At 36.0% G+C, this 16,180-nt stretch overlaps 1 protein-coding gene across 4 annotated transcripts in view; it reads right to left on the reverse strand.

Moving 5' to 3' along the window:
- Positions 1-848: 848 nt before the first annotated feature.
- POPDC1 (popeye domain cAMP effector 1) overlaps positions 849-16,180 on the reverse strand; it is a 37,595-nt gene continuing 22,263 nt past the window's right edge. For 2 of the 4 annotated variants that reach the window (XM_034409081.3, XM_034409082.3), the window contains 4 exons: positions 14,413-14,521; positions 10,611-10,778; positions 8,170-8,311; positions 849-3,467 (listed from right to left, as the gene is read on the reverse strand). In XM_034409081.3, coding sequence (XP_034264972.1) covers positions 3,355-3,467; positions 8,170-8,311; positions 10,611-10,778; positions 14,413-14,521 — 532 coding nt within the window. In that variant the 3' untranslated portion in view covers positions 849-3,354. Of the gene's footprint in view, positions 3,468-6,056; positions 8,312-10,610; positions 10,779-14,412; positions 14,522-16,180 lie in introns of those variants that run through there. The other 2 variants (XM_087882608.1, XM_087882607.1) reach the window with 1 other exon arrangement.

Here is a 16,180-nt window from a genome sequence, read left to right on the forward strand (position 1 = left end):
ATTCCGAGAGGCTCAAGGTTGTCTCAGCCTTCCATCCTTCTGAGGTTGGTAAAAGGAGGACCCAGATTGTTGGGGGCAATATGCTGACTCTTTAAACCGCTTAAAGAGGGCTGTAAAGCACTGTGAAGTGGTATGTAAGTCTAAGTGCTATTGCTATAGGGAAGCTGCTAGCACTACTTCTGCTGTGAGTGATTGGTTAGGATGCTGAGAAAATGTGGAATGCCTCTTATGGATTGTAACTAAATAAGCTAACTAAGCTGGTATATAATTAAGAGATACATGAAACAGAGAGGTTGCATTTGTATTGTGTGATTAAACCAAAGTGTAATGTGTAAACCAGCTGGTATGGTTTAGTGTCTTCTATGAGCTCAAACCTTGGTTAAGCAAACAATGATTTAGTATGCTGTAGAAATACAACCATAATTAAAACACAGACGTTACCAAAGGTAATGCCAGCCATCAAGTTTAGAAAAGAGTTTACATTAATTGGGAAAGGGTAGCATCAACAGTAACGTCTAGAATTGTTGCAAACTTATATTTATAGACTTCTACTAATTGGACTTAATTCGAATAGAATCAGGGATAGATAAGCTTTTGATCTGTAATAAAAGGGCTCTTCCTAAATTCTAAACTTACCTTTAAAAAAGCTTGTCCCATCTTTTGAAAAATGCCACCTTATGTCACAGAAATATTTCCCTGAAAGATGACCATAATTTTCATCATTTTATTCATCTGTATCTAATAGCAGTATCATTTCCATGACTGTGGCAGTATAATCCAGTTACAGTAAGACTGATTTTAAGATTCACATTGATGGTACAGTTGAAAGTTTTACAGCAATGAAGTACTAAGGCTTATTGAAAAATTTTATTACACATTGTTGCAGGGAAATCCATAAATTTAACCAGGCAAATTTGAAAAGGAAACAGGCAAAATAGCAATGTTTTTTATGACTAACCAATTATGTGCAGAGTTAATGTTAACATATAATTTGGTAATGTTAATGGCAAACCTGTCAATAACCGAATGTAATTTCTAATGCTGGAGTGAATTCATTGGAAAAATCCATTACAGCCAAAAAGGTTAATTTCACTGAATGGTTAAAAATATAGCCATGGTACCATGAGAATCGCACATACAGGCCATGATAACTGTTGCTTGGCTATTGGAAGGGAAGCTTATATAGAGAAACACTTTGTTTCTTTTAACAGTTTTATTGTACCAAAAAGTTAAAGACATTTATTCTCCTATGTTCAGGTTTGAAACATTCAACCCAGTTCAAGTTGATTAGAAATCATAACAGTGGATTATAATGGCACCATAGTAAATTCACAGTTTTAAAAAATTGTTTTGGTTTATCCAGTCTAGTTCTTACAATGTCTGAATTGTATAACTGTAAAGTTTTTCCATAATAATAATAATGATTTTATCAGCGATACAACTATGGCAACATCTTATCAAAAGACTTAAATACCTAGAAAAATAAACTTGTTCCATGTCACAAACTGACCATTGAATTTTTAATACTAAACTTCAGTTTTCAAAAGCTGTGCAGTATACAAAGATCTTCAAAGATAGCTATCACATAAATAATTGCTGATTTTACAGCCATCTGTCATAACAAATGTATTTTCTTTTACTTTAGAGCTTTTTCCTTAAGATACTTGTCAGTGCAAGCTCCATAGATGACTATTTCTAGTTATTTTCTGAATCAGCTATAATTACAATAAAATTAAACACTGTTATTTATCACCACTTTCAGTGAAAAATATTAAGCACTGTATTGTAAAGTTTTAAAAAATGGGAACAGAAGTGTTTATCATTTATTATTCATAATAAATAATAAACAAACAAGTAAATAGTAAACAAGTGTTTATTATTTATGCTCACAGTATTTATTTAATTTATTTGTATTTCATATTTTTAGATGGCCCATCTCCTTCAAGGGGGGAAGACTATCTTCCCAATACATTTTAGAATGGAGTAAGATGGAAAGAGACCATCTCAAACTTTCCATTATTTTTATGCCATGTAAATTCAATTTAACTTTGGTGCCAGTAATCCTACATCAATATAAACTTTAAAAGAATAGTAAGCTTGGATGGCTTCTGTTTTTAGGAAGTATGCTTGCTTATTGCTATATAAAATAGGGTTAGTTTATAACTCAGTGATGTTAGTATCAAATTTTCACTAAATAAATATAATAAAAACAATCACCAATAAATTCAATAAATAAATGACATTGAAAGGTGTCTACTATTTTAAAGTTACTAATAACTTAGGCTTCAAATTTAATTACAATAGACACCTTTATTTGAATATTTGAACACACTTGTGCCACTCCTAAAGGCATATATATAATTATATACATACATACATGAACTGATCAGAAAGAACTATAATCACTACTGATTGTAACATTATTGATTCCAGTTCACCAAGAGAGAATTATGTGTAAAAGTATGCCTAGAATCAACCCTACTGACACCATAAATGAGGAAAAATGAGAACTGCTCACTTATACACATGCCAGAATGTGAGTGGCATACTACACAATACCTAATCAGAACTTTTGTTTTTGACAATAGTAATCATTTTCCAATTCAAGACAGGAAAGGATGCTAGAAACTACCTCTCCCGTGCTAATTTAACAAGTTACTGCTGCCAGAATTTTGATATTTAAGAGATACAGGTCAATACTGTAGTAAACCTACATTTTCCATATTGTGCAGATGTATCACTGCTAAGTCTCTTTAGAATCATATCCTACTTATTGCCTAAAAAGCTAAAATGAACATATATTTTACTGGGATTACTTTCCATATAATCCACCTGGTTCATTGCAATATAATTGAATGTTAACACTCTTACGTGCCTAGGCCAGGGATGTCAAACCAGCATTGTCACAGTGGCATCATGTGACGTATCGAGACTTTTCTCCCTACGCTAAACCAGGCATGGGCGTGGCCGGTGCATGATGCATTTGGCCTGTGGGCCATGAGTTTAACAGCCCTGGCCTAGGCTAATGCATATGTAGCTCTCCAGTTGCTGTGAAAGCTGTCATTTACTTTAGAACAGGAGCCAGATGTGTGCATAAATGCCCTATGTATATATAGTTCCTCCATTCCTCATATTCTATTCATTCAAGCATAAAGAGGCCCCAAACAGGTCTTTTAGTTGTAGTGAAACAAACACGATTGTTGGAGTGGAGGTTACTATAGTTTGAGTGATTGGTAAAAGTTTGCTCATAGATTGACTACAAAGTCAAAAGACGGATACAATTAAAACACAAATAACAAAGCCATCATCTATAGTTGCAATTCTTCTGAACAAATGCATGAATGTCCTGTGAAGTCACTCATGACCTTTAAATGGTGTGGCAGATGAAGCTTCAAAGACATCGTCTTCCACACTTTCTTCAATTGGTTTCATTTTGGATGATGTTCTTAAACAAGGAGATGGTTGGCCTGCCAACGTTTTCAAAAAGCAATCATTTAAAAACAATGTAATACTTAAAACAGTGTACAACAGTAATGAGATATTCCAAATATCTTAAAAAATATCCTGCAGTAATTGAATGATTTGGGTTAGACAGTCTATCGAGTGCCAGAGATAGAAAAAGAAAATTAAAAAATAAAATTTCACCTACAATTCATTCTGAACAGTTCTTCCTGAGTGCCAGAGTATTATATAGACCATATTTCCACAATCTAGTGTCAATCCAAATGTAATAGAATTACAATTTTTAGAATTCCAACTCAACATGACATCAAGTTGAGAAAGGTTGAAAATCAATATTCTAAATTATTTTTATATTACTTTTTAACTTTAAAATGTAATGTATGAAGTAAGTAATTTAAACAATGGAATTCTGCTATATGACAGGTTTAGCTTGGTAACGTTACGTGTTTACATTTATTTATTTTTTTATTTTATAAAATAAAAAAACAGCATAAAAAGACAAACCTGCAACAAATATTCCATCTCCCATATTTAAAAGAAAAATACCGTTTTCAACATTTTCTGCAGTTCTCCACAGTTCAGCATTTGATAATTATTTCAAATACATATCAAGAAGCAATGAAATAAAATAAGAACTTGCCCTGTTAGTAAATAAAATAGTATTCTGTACTTTCTGATAATTTTTTCAGAAGCGAAGATTCAAGTAAATAGAATAGAATAGAATAGAATAGAATAGAATAGAATAGAATAGAATAGAATAGAATTTTTTATTAGCCAAGTGTGATTGGACACACAAGGAATTTGTCTTGTTGCATATGCTCAGTGTACATAAAAAAAGAAAATCAGATAGGGAATGTAGTAGTTAACTTTTATTTACATTTAAACTACTTGCACAATACATGCTCAGAATCACTTAATTATTATTGACTTTTTAAAAAAAAATTAGTTGTTAGTTACTGGAAACATTCAATATTAATAAAAACACAAGATATAAAAGCAAATGAATGAATGAATAAACAAACAAACAAACAAACAAATGGCTTTTTGATAAAATACTGTCCCATAATAATCCTATGCCTGTTTATTCAAAAGTAATTCAGCTGAGCTCAGCTCAATTGCTCTCAGGTAAATGCATATATAGGATTGTAGCATTAGGCTTTCTACAGATAAATGCTTTCCACAGTGCTTGCAGGGAACATGCCGTGTCAGGGCATTTTGACCCTGGAGCCTCCCAGGGTTGAGAAAGAACATATCTTCACTGTAATTACATAAAGTGCATCTGTTTGATGGAAGGAAAGGTTCAACTATTTCTCCTGTGGGGATAACTTCACATGCCGATAACTGCATGGCTGTGTATGAAGAACGCTTGTACATGATGCATTTCTTCACTTCCTGCAAAAACTGGAGTCATCCTCATTAAGATGTTTCCTGCTTTGCTATTCAGATATGATTGCTAATACATTTCTGAAGCATCAAACCTGGAAAAGATATTTCACCTTTCCCTCCCATTAGAAGGTCATGAAGCACACAATGAATAAAGTACAATACATAGATATTTCTATCTACATATGCCTTATGGAATGGGTACCAGAGGTGGGTTTTAGCAGGTTCTGACCAGTTCTGGAGAACCGGTAACGGAAATTTTGAGTAGTTCAGAGAACCGGTAGTAAAAATTCTGACTCATCACCACAAGAGTTTGCAATAACCTGACAACCTTCAGTTGTCCTTCGATTAACATGTGCCTGTATACCTCTCTGTATATGTACAAGGAGATATGTGATTTTTTTTAAAAAACAGAAGATGGAAGATTACAGAATAGTTTAAGTCAAGTATCAAAAAAGCAAAGAAAATCGGCTCGTTTTTTTTGAGAAGCTATTGCCCCCCCCAGGAGCGTAATGTTAGGATGTGTTGCAGTTCAGGATTATGCTCAAAGGGTGCTTTGGAATGGACGTGCACATCACATCTATCAGTGCTTCTTTAAAGAAGCTGCCTATTTGTTTGGCCTAACAGAGTAGTTTATATGATCTGAGAAAAATATACATGTTTTGAATTCAGGAAGCGCCATGTAGCAAGCTGCAAGAGACACCAATAGTTGCAATGGGTGTGTCAATAACTCGACTGAAGCATTCTTTCAGCTTCTACACTTCAGAATGTTTGTAGTGCAATAGGTGGGCCCAGGGGTGGGTTCTAAAATTTTTTACTACCGGTTCTATGGGAGTGGCTTATTTTGTGGGCGTAGTTTGATGGTCATGTGACAAACACTTCTTTAGGATTTAGCAGAGGTACTGTTCTACCAGGCTTTTAACTGCTTGCTGAGCCGTACCGGTCTACCCATTTGTTTTTGGAGCGCACTGGTCTACCACCACACTGCCTTTTACCACTGATCAGCTGTAGGGCGGCCCTTTAAAGCGCCATGGCAAGAGTTTAAACAGTTTTGGCCTCTCTGCCACCACCGAGAGCATCGGAAACCGCTTTCAGGCAACTTGGACTCAATTGCCAATCTACCACCACCAGCGGTTTACAAGGAGTGGATCGGTTCTAGCCGATCAGTTGGGAGGTTTTTTGGCTTCTCAATTTAAAGCTAAGGGTTTTTTTTTTTCTGTCTTCTTTGTCAAGTGAGCCCTGATTTTTTCCTTCTAGCCGATCAGCTGGGACTCGGGAGGCAGTGAATAGATTGGCGGCGGGGCCAAGCAGAAGTGGTATTTACCGGTTCTCTGAACTACTCAAAATTTCTACTACTGGTTCGCAAGAACCAGGGAGAACTGGTAGCAACTCACCACTGGGTGGGCCCCTCAAGCTTCATTTTGCCCCTTCAAATCCTTCAGAATTCCCAAAATGGAAAAATGTTTCAAGAGTTTAAGAATCAGTTACCTTGTGGAACACCAAATACCACCAAAGGGGTGCTAGTGAGCTACATGGTTACAGTTCTGGGGTCTTTGAAGTACAACTTAAATATCAGCAGCAGAAAAAAACACAACCTACTGTATTTTAGGTGGTCAGGTGAGGCATGGGCAACATATTCTAGAATACCCTCTCCAAAATTTTCCTATCTGGAAATTTTAGGAACTGCAGTTCCCCCAGATGGGGAAAAGCTAGGGTTTTTTTCAAGGAGTGTTAATGTAGTTGCAGTAAATATAAGTAATTACAGCATTCTTACTAATCTAAAATTAACATTGCAAATGAGCATAATATTGTGACCCTAAAATCATGTACGGAATCAGCATAAATTGTTCTATGAATTTCTACAGTTGAATACAAGTCTACATAGCAATAGCATTTATATACCACTTCACAATGCTTTATGGCCTTCTCTAAGTGGTTTACAGTCAATATATTGCCCCCCAACAATCTGGGTTCTCATTTTACCAACCTCAGAAGGATGGAAACAGCTTTTGTACGCTGATACAATCTTTAATTCTGAAGAACCCAAACTATTATTTCACTCAAGTATGTGACATTCAGTCCATTTCATACCATTTTTGACAATGTTGATGAATACAGTACGTCATGCTGTTGACAAAAAACATACTTTAAATTCAGTCCGTAAGGATTCATTCCATAAGTGAATCCTTACTGGTTTATTTTTAAAAACACAAGAATCAGATTTACGTCGATAAATATTAAATACACACATGCTTTTATTAGTAGTTTTAGTCCTATGTATTTTTAGTGTAGAATTAGCTCCCTAGTGCAGAAAATAAAGAAACCAACTTCTGAAAAATAAATGCATAAGATTATATCATACATAATAACTTTTTTTTTTTTTTTTTTTGCAATTTAAGACATCATGAAACACTGATTGGTTGGAGGAAAGGGGTCTAATTTCTATAAGGGAGCGGCCCAGACCCTTTTCTGGTCACAAACCATCCTAGCCTTGCTGGGCACTGCACTCCAGGTGGATTCCCATTTTAAATCATTGGCTTTTACATTTAATTAAAATTGAACAGAGTTCCACAATTACATCTTTAGTCTCCCCTCTTCTCCCACATTAAAAATTAAAATTTAGTAACAGTTTTGGAGTTTTCTATGAGCTTACCTGGTTAAAGGTGTTTCAGGCTCACACTATCCAAAGGCCTAAGATTATGCACCTCTGATTTACAATGAGAATATTGGATGAGGTTTAATTTCCATAAAAATCTATGAAGTAGTGAAATTCACACTTTCAGAGGTGAATGCAGAGGGCAAATTCTTGCCTGTAAGCAGGTCACAGTGTTTAGCAGATATCCAAACTCTTAGATCTATACTAATGCAAAATACTCGTACGTGCTATTGTTTTTTTAAAAATAAAAATGTCTGTAATCTGATAGTATGTTCATCTTCTCCTACCATGAACAGGGTGGTTTCTCAGTAGAACGGGGACACAAAGGCTTGAGCACCATATATGAAAACTAACAGTTAAGTGCAGAAATTACCCCACATTAAGAAATATATATGAAGAGACATTCAAATGAAAAATTGGCCTGCAATGTTTGGTTTATGATAGTTAGTCACACATGGAAAAAGAGCTGTTTGAGTGTAATTACTGAGTGAGAGGAATGCAAATACTGGCCCTAATATAAGCAGTGGAGTGATGCATTCAGATGCACCTTGTTAGATGACTCCCTTTTCCCCTTCCCAACTCTTCTCCCCAAAAGCAACATGATTTTGGCCACTGACTACAATGTTTAGTGATGCCTGGAAATGTTGACTGACTAGTTAATGACTCACGAAGGGTAGATGCAGTAGAAGTTCCACGGAGAAAATGTTGTAATCCGTCTTCACTATCACTTGAACTTGCCATGCTATTCCTCATTTGCATCACAGACTGTTGGGAACACAGACTGGGCTGGCGATCTATTTTTTGGGATGTCTGCACAGAAAATAAAAACCACACAATTCTCCATCAGTCTTATATGCTAATAAATATTCATCTCTTATGTTTATATCCTGCCATCATTTCTTCTAAATTGCTCAGAGCATATTTTCTCAGCTACCATCCCAACAACCCGATGAGAGGTAGAATAGGATGAAAGAATATCTGCTAATTATAACTTAGACAACTAAATTATGAGAAAAAAAATAAGAACTCTGTGGCAATTTACATATAACAGGGTAGAAACCTGTTGGTCTCCATTAAACTGACAGCTTCCCTCTATATTGGTCATGTTCAGCAAAAACTACAGACAGATATTGATGCTATATAATTCCTCAGGGCTAAGATATAATATTACTAGAAGAAGACTCAATAGGACAGGAGATCTTCAATAGAAGAAGTCTAGTTTTACTATTTTGGGGTGCAGGCAATGGGAGCTGAATTACACAAATTATTCTACACCAATGATGCTAGGATTAAAAAATCTTAAAAAGCAATCAGGTCACTTCTAGCCAAATAATTCAAGTTTTGCTGCAGATTTATAGGCCAGAGCAGGGGCATTTAAGGTGAGGAAGACCTGTAAGCTGGAAGTGACTGGATAAGGACTTGCCCACATAAGTATCTGTTGATGTGCAGCACAGATATAACAACTTTCTCATTCCCTGACCCCTAGGTTGTGGGGAATTTACATACAAAAGCAAGTGTTTGGCCATGTCACTCCTGGGAAGAAAAAAAAGAGAAGAAATAGCTATTAAAAGTAGTGTTCAAGGATAACTCTAAGGGCAGGAGCATTCCGATGGATAATATTTAAAAACAATCATATAGGAGGGAGAACAAGGTTGGACTTCAAAAATTTTAGCAAGGGGTTCTCTGCCCAGTTGCTGGGTGGGTGTGGCCATGGTGGGCATGGCCTAGTCAGCCTCCTGCATCATGGTGGGTGGGGCTTTTTTTCCCTTCCCGGACTCCGGAGGCTTTCCTCGAGCCTCCGGGAAGGCGAAAACGGCCTCTCCAGGCTCCGGAGGCCCTCTGGAGGCCAGAAATGGACTGTTTCTGGCCTTCCCGAACTTCTGACAGGCCCATTTTTCACCCTCTCCGAGCCCCCGCGCACACCCTGCACTTACCTGCATACAAAACGGCCCGCGTGGGGACTCCTGGGAGGAGAGGGACATAGTGGGTGGGACCAGCCAGGAGTGGGATTTGGGAGTTCTCCGAACTGCACAGAATCTTAGCTAGAGGTTCTCCTGAACCCCTGCAAACCCCCAGCAGCCCACCCCTGAGGGAGAAGACTTTAAAATACACATTTTAGGTTTAGCTAGTTTGTTTTATGCTTTATGCCTGCTGTTCTCTATTGCATTCTCTTCTTTTCACATATAAATCAGGAGTAGAAGATTTAAAACAGCAAGTAGACACTTATGCTAACAGCATGTGTTTAGATTAGAAGGAGAAAAAATACATATAGAGAGCCATAGAGTCTGATTAACTGTGGCATTATGTAAGTTTGTATGACCCAATCAAGTATGATAAATCTGTCCCAATGGAACTATAAGAGTAAAGAACTTGGTGCCCTATGACTTCATGGATGTGCCCATGTAGCTTTCTTCACAGTCATGCAAAAGTGGTTCCTTTATACTTTTTCTTTGAATCATTGCTTAAAACTTCAGCTACCAAATTCTCTGATAGTGAAGAAAGCCTTTACTTTCAAAAGAGCATTGCTGCATTAAGATATATAATCAGCTATCGAAGTGGAAGCATGTTAAAACTTATACAGTTCAGCTTATGGCAAGGGAGTTCCAATGCCATGCAGAACACTAAATATATTCAATGTCTCTAAATATTCTATGATGGAAAAGGCCATATAGATATTAATGAGTATAGAACAAAGGTGAAATGTCAGAACAGTTTAAAATCCTCCAGAGTTTTGATAAGTTCTTGATCCAATCCCCAAAACCAAATGATGTTTGATAATTAAACAGTTTCAAAAATATAACTGTTAAATGTTGTTCTGCATGACAACAGAATTACATAAATTAAGCATTCCAACTATTAGTAGTTGTTAATTTAGTTCCTCAAAAAACTTTTAATTGTCATCATCCAGTGGTCGTATTTATTTTCTCTTGGATTTAAGATAATTGACAGAAACCACATTCAATAGAAAGTTATAAATAGGCATCCTGAATCAATTGTGTTTTAAGAAGCTGTGTGGGAAAGGATGTTGTGCATTTTAGAAGGGAGCACAACTTAGCTCATCTATAAAACAGTTATATTAATGCATGGAAGTCAAAAGGGAAATGCTTACCTTATCACTTAGGGTTGGATCATTTAATGAGTATAACTTGTTTGTAATATCCTTTCCAATAAGATACTTAAATATTTCAAAAAGAAATGGCTCTGATTCTAAAAAATATGCAAGTCTCTCTCTGGACCAACATAAGAATTTGCAGTTATCATCAGCAGTAATTGACACCTATAAAGAAAGTGTGGTCAATAATTAATACAGTATTTTAATTGTCCCAATGACTACAGCATATTTAATTCAGATCTCAGCAAATGATTAATAGCAGCAGCACTTAGACTTACATACTGCTTCATAGTACTTTACAGCCCTCTCTGAGCTGTTTACAGAATCAGCATATTAAAAATATTTTATTCTATGAGCTTTCTCATTTCAGCAAGGATGAAAATGGTATTCTGACTATACTGAGAACCTCGCTTTCTATTCTACTTCATTTAGGTTTTTAAAACCCTGTAAACAAAGATATTGCAAAGGAGGAATTAAAGAAACATGAGAGTCGGTATCAACGATTCAAACAGGCAAGCTTTAATTACAGTATGTAACATTGAACAGCGCACTCAACACTCCAGTGCTGTAAATCATTTTTGCGGAAAAAGTTTAACTGGTTGTAGTTAAAATGAAAGAAAATGGAAAAGTTGAATCAGAAGCGGAATAACCACCATAATTTTCCTCTAATTATTTTAAGAAGAGTATAAGGCAAGGGTGTTAAACAATTCCATTATCCCATTATCCCTTACTTTTGGGGATATTACAAAACATCCTTTATCATTCCATAGTTCTGAAATACAGCTTCCATATTTGCACTGCCATATCACTACCAGCTGTCAGCAGAGTGTTAATATGTGTGTATCTCTTGGCTGCCCTTGTCTAGATTGATGCAGCCCATCTCTGAGGGACCCGTTCTGAAATGGCCATATACAGGTAGTCCTCGAGTTACAACAGTTTGCTTAGTGACTGTTCAAAGTTACAACGACCTTGAAAAATGTGACTTATGACCTTTTTTCACACTTACAACTGTCGCAGCATCCCCATGATCATGTGACCAAAATTTAGATACTTGGCAACTGGTTCATATTTATGACTGTTGCAGTATCCCAAGATCATGTGATCATCTTTTGCAACCTTCTGACAAGCAAACTCAATGGGGAAGTCAGATTTACTATTAGTAAACTGGGTTACTAACCGGGTTACTAACTTATCAACTGCAGTGATTCACTTAACAACTGTGGCAAGAAAGGTCATGAAATGGGACAAAACTCACTTAACGAATGTCTCATTTAACAGAAATGTTGGGCTCAATTGTGGTCATAAGTCGAGGACTACCTGTAGTCTGATAATATGCAACTCAGATCTTTTCTTCAAGAGGAATATTGCTCCTCCTTTGTCTCATCCAGCATAAACTCTAATCATGTAAGCAGAAGTAACAATATCATGGGATGGACTGTCTTCAGTTGAATGCTTCAAGGATTGCAGCCTCAGAATAAAATTCAATCTAAACGCTATTTATATATGCAAGACAGCTACGAATGATTGTGTTCAGGGCATCTCCATAAATCTAAATCCAGCAGATGGCACCAGTGTATTAACAAGAACAAAAGGAAGCCAAATACTCTCACCTAACGATCCATAAACAAAAAATATAAGTATATTCTTTCCAAAAAACAAAATAAAAGCAGTATCTAAGCATGTGGGGAGGTCCATAAATTATTTGTAAATGTCGTCTATGTATCATTAAATGCATAGTTACACTTTTAAAGAAATGTTTTAGAAATGTGAATTAAAAACATTTTCCATTCATTAAAAAAGCACAGAGATTAAGTAAATATTAAATAAACAGAATTCAAGAAACTTGTGGTTAAAAATGTAGAGTTGAGCACAAAACAATGTGTGGATTTCAGTCCCCTTGACAAATAAATTCAGTACTCCTATTCCTGCCTTGTTCTTCTTTTGATTAAATTTAAATTAATGTGCAGAATAGGAAGTCTGAGATGTTTTCTTTCAGTATATGGTAGAGATGGTATTTTCTCCAAGTCTGAATAAATCAATGTGCAAAACCCAAAATAGATAATGTATGAGCAACAGCACAAATATCTTGTACTTGCCTTCTAGTACGGTGATTACTGTAGTATGACAACAAGCTTTCTATGGCATTAAGCCCAGTTCTTGAGTGGAACATATTACGCTAAGTCACTGATTTTAGATTCCGTACCAGGCTCAGTTTCACTTTTACTATCAAGTTAACCAACAACTGCATAGTCATTCCTGGTCAGACATAGGAACCAGGCTTCCAAGGCAGAAATTGCCTTTTACTACTGAAAGGCCCTGCAATGATTCCATCTTTATCTCCCTCACGTTTTGAAAAAGAAAAGCAAAGGAAAGGAAAAAAGGAACTCTAAGCAACTGCATAAGAAAGATCTGGCTTATTGGTTCCAACTAATATAATATTAATTAATTAATTAATTAATTAATTAATTAATTAATTAATATGAAAAGGACGCTGTGGCTAAGATGCTGAGCTTGTCGATCAAAAGGTCAGCAGTTCAGCGGTTCGAATCCCTAGTGCCGTGTAATGGGGTGAGTTCCCATTACTTGTCCCAGCTTCTGCCAACCTAGCAGTTCGAAAGCACGTAAAAAATGCAAGTAGAAAAATAGGGACCACCTTCTGTGCGCCTTTGACGTTTAGTCATGCTGGCCACATGACCACGGAGACTTCTTCGGACAGTGCTGGCTCTTCGTCTTTGAAACAGAGATGAGCACCGCTCCCTAGACTCAGGAATGACTAGCACATATGTGCGAGGGGAACCTTTATCTTTTAATATCTGAAACTCACTTGCTGGAGCTTCATTTTGGGAATCGGGGATCTCTCACCACTTTTGTAGCCTATTACTTTTTTATTTCCAGGGATCCCTCATTAGGTACTTGCTGGAGTAGCAGACCTTATTTTTCCAACTCTCTTTAAGGCATACCAACGGCAAGCAATCATTTTCAATCATTTTTTGTTCTTTTTTAAAAAGGACTTTAGAAATTTAATGGCTAATTACAAATAAAAAGTCCTGGAAGTCATCATTTCCTTTTGAATATACACATTCCAATATTTCCTTGATTGTTATGATCCGTTGCCAAAAAGATCTGGCAGATTTTTGAAAGGACATTAAAACTGCCATCTGTCACCATCTTAGATTCTTGTATTTTCTGAACTCTTTCCCACAGATCTTTCCATCCCTTAGTGACTAAGGGTTAGTCTGTCTGCAGCATAGGAAGGCTGTATTAATTTATTCCCCTCATAATGGTTCTTTAACCTGTAGTGAAGAAAAGGGTTTCTTTCTCTTAGATTCCCTTGCATTGAACAAAAAGATCTTTAAATAAAGTATCTATCAGCCTTTTCTGAACTGTTCTCCAAGTTGTCCTGTTTTCAGTTGTTACAGAATAGCTTGAATTACTAATGGATCTTCTACCAATAGCAAACAAGACTCTAGTTGATCAGGTTAAAGTGATTATTTTCAAATTATAGTTCCAATTGTAAAATAGTATAGTATAATTTGGTTTTTCTCAATAAAGTCTAGCAAAGTAATTGTTAATCTTCAACCACTTATCTGGTGTATGAAAAAATATCATTTTAAATCTCCCCAATAACACAACCATAATATTTCACATTGGGAATTATTTTATGTTCCAATAATAGCAGTTTTAAAAGCTATATAATGCATCAGACAACAGATTGTAAATTCACAGCTCTTCAATTTTCTTCACTGAAGAATCTCCATGATAATTATAATCATTCCTAAAGAAACTGCTGATTTCATACCTGGAATTTCTCATCCCGATTCATCTGAGTTGATCGATATTCAGGAGAATCTATAAAGGCACATGGGTAAATATTATGCAGAAAATGTCCTCTATAGGAGACCTTCATTCTGATGATGAAAATAAGTATTACAACAATTGATAATATAGGCAACATAGCAGGTTCTAATTTCTAATAGAGTACAATTGTTTACAAACATGTAAATTCACACAACTTCTGTTATCATAGAAAACAACTTAATTGTTGTTTTGCTAGTTAAAATTCTGGAACCCCTACAGTTAAGCTATTCTCCAAGAGGCATGATGCAAATGCAATCCGCTGCTGAATCATATCTTACACTTAGGTATTTCCTCCCCATCCTTCCCTCTTACTTGCATTAATTCCCTCTTGGTACATGGTACATTTATATTGTTTGCTATCATCCATCACGAATCATTACTAACCAATATTAAGCTAAGCACGCTGAAAATATAATTTGCAACTCCCTGTTACAATTAATGATGCATTAACATCAGTGCAGATGTAATGTAGCATTATGGATAGCTGCATTGGGAGAAAGAGCAAATGAGGGAGAAAGTTATAAATTGGCAGATCATGAGCAGAAGAAAGAAGAAGGAATCTGTATTGTTCTGCTTCAGTTTGGACTTTAAGATCCTTGCCAAGCTTCTGTTTTTAGTTGTGGATAGGGCTTATTCCTTGATCCTGCTGGAGGAAAAAAACCTCCAGAGGTTGGGACTGGAAGAAGTAGTGATGCTCCCAATATTAGTTTCTCAATCTCAATGTCACCAACATGGATGGGATTAATTGAAGCTTTCCTGTTACCTAATAACTAAGGCAATTTCTCTACATGAAGTAAGTAAATAAATAAGCTACCAGGAATTTACGAAAGCCTAAGATTGCTCTCTGGTTCACTGTAACAAGAGGAAATTAATCATGAATCAAACTTGAGCATTGTCGCAAACTTTTTTAAGGTTTAAAGAAATACATTTCTTAAACACACAATTCCCAAGACCTTGGACATTTAACAGAGAATCTATCAACAATCTAATTTTCCTAGAACCACATTGTTTGAAATAAGTAACAAATGTAAGTAACAACTGAGAGATATGAATAAAACTTTGAATAGGAGTTAACAGAAGATAGCAGCTGACAAGGGCTGATCTTCCAAAACACTAAGGAGGGTTAGATCTGTTAGTGCTGCAAATCACCAGGAAATTCAAAGACCAAACCTAATGACGTAAAAAGAAGGTACAGGACTGGATCTAACTTAGTTCCCTAAAAAAAAAATCCTTAGGCATGCCCTAAACAGACTACTGTTTCTATGATTATATGCCAGAGAAAAAGAAAAGGAAAGAATCTTCACTAATTCTATTTATCCCCTTTAGCATCTAGTGCTATTTCCATAATTCAGGGGATTCTCCAAATTTTTGGATTCAATTTTGGATGAATGTAGAAGGAAAGGAGAATTAGTGAGGCAACTTCTACAGCAGAATTCTTCCATTAGCTAGAAAGAGCTCTCCTGTCCAGGGATGGGTGGTGATGGTGTAGATTTTTGATTAACTAGCTTATTTTTAGGTCTATCATACCTGAGCTATAAAAATCCAGATGAGCACAAATTGGTAGCAAAACTATACTGAAAGTTCCTTGCTGCCATCTAGTGGTTTTCTGGATTTGTGCAGACCAGATCTGGTAGCATACCTATCTCTTTCATATTGAGTGTGCATTTTTCATACAGTCCAACTATATAAAGGGGAGATCCAGATCCAGT

Source organism: Pantherophis guttatus, chromosome 1, assembly GCF_059756535.1.
Source record: "Pantherophis guttatus breed Tessera chromosome 1, ASM5975653v1, whole genome shotgun sequence".
NCBI classification, from domain to species: Eukaryota; Metazoa; Chordata; class Lepidosauria; order Squamata; family Colubridae; genus Pantherophis; species Pantherophis guttatus.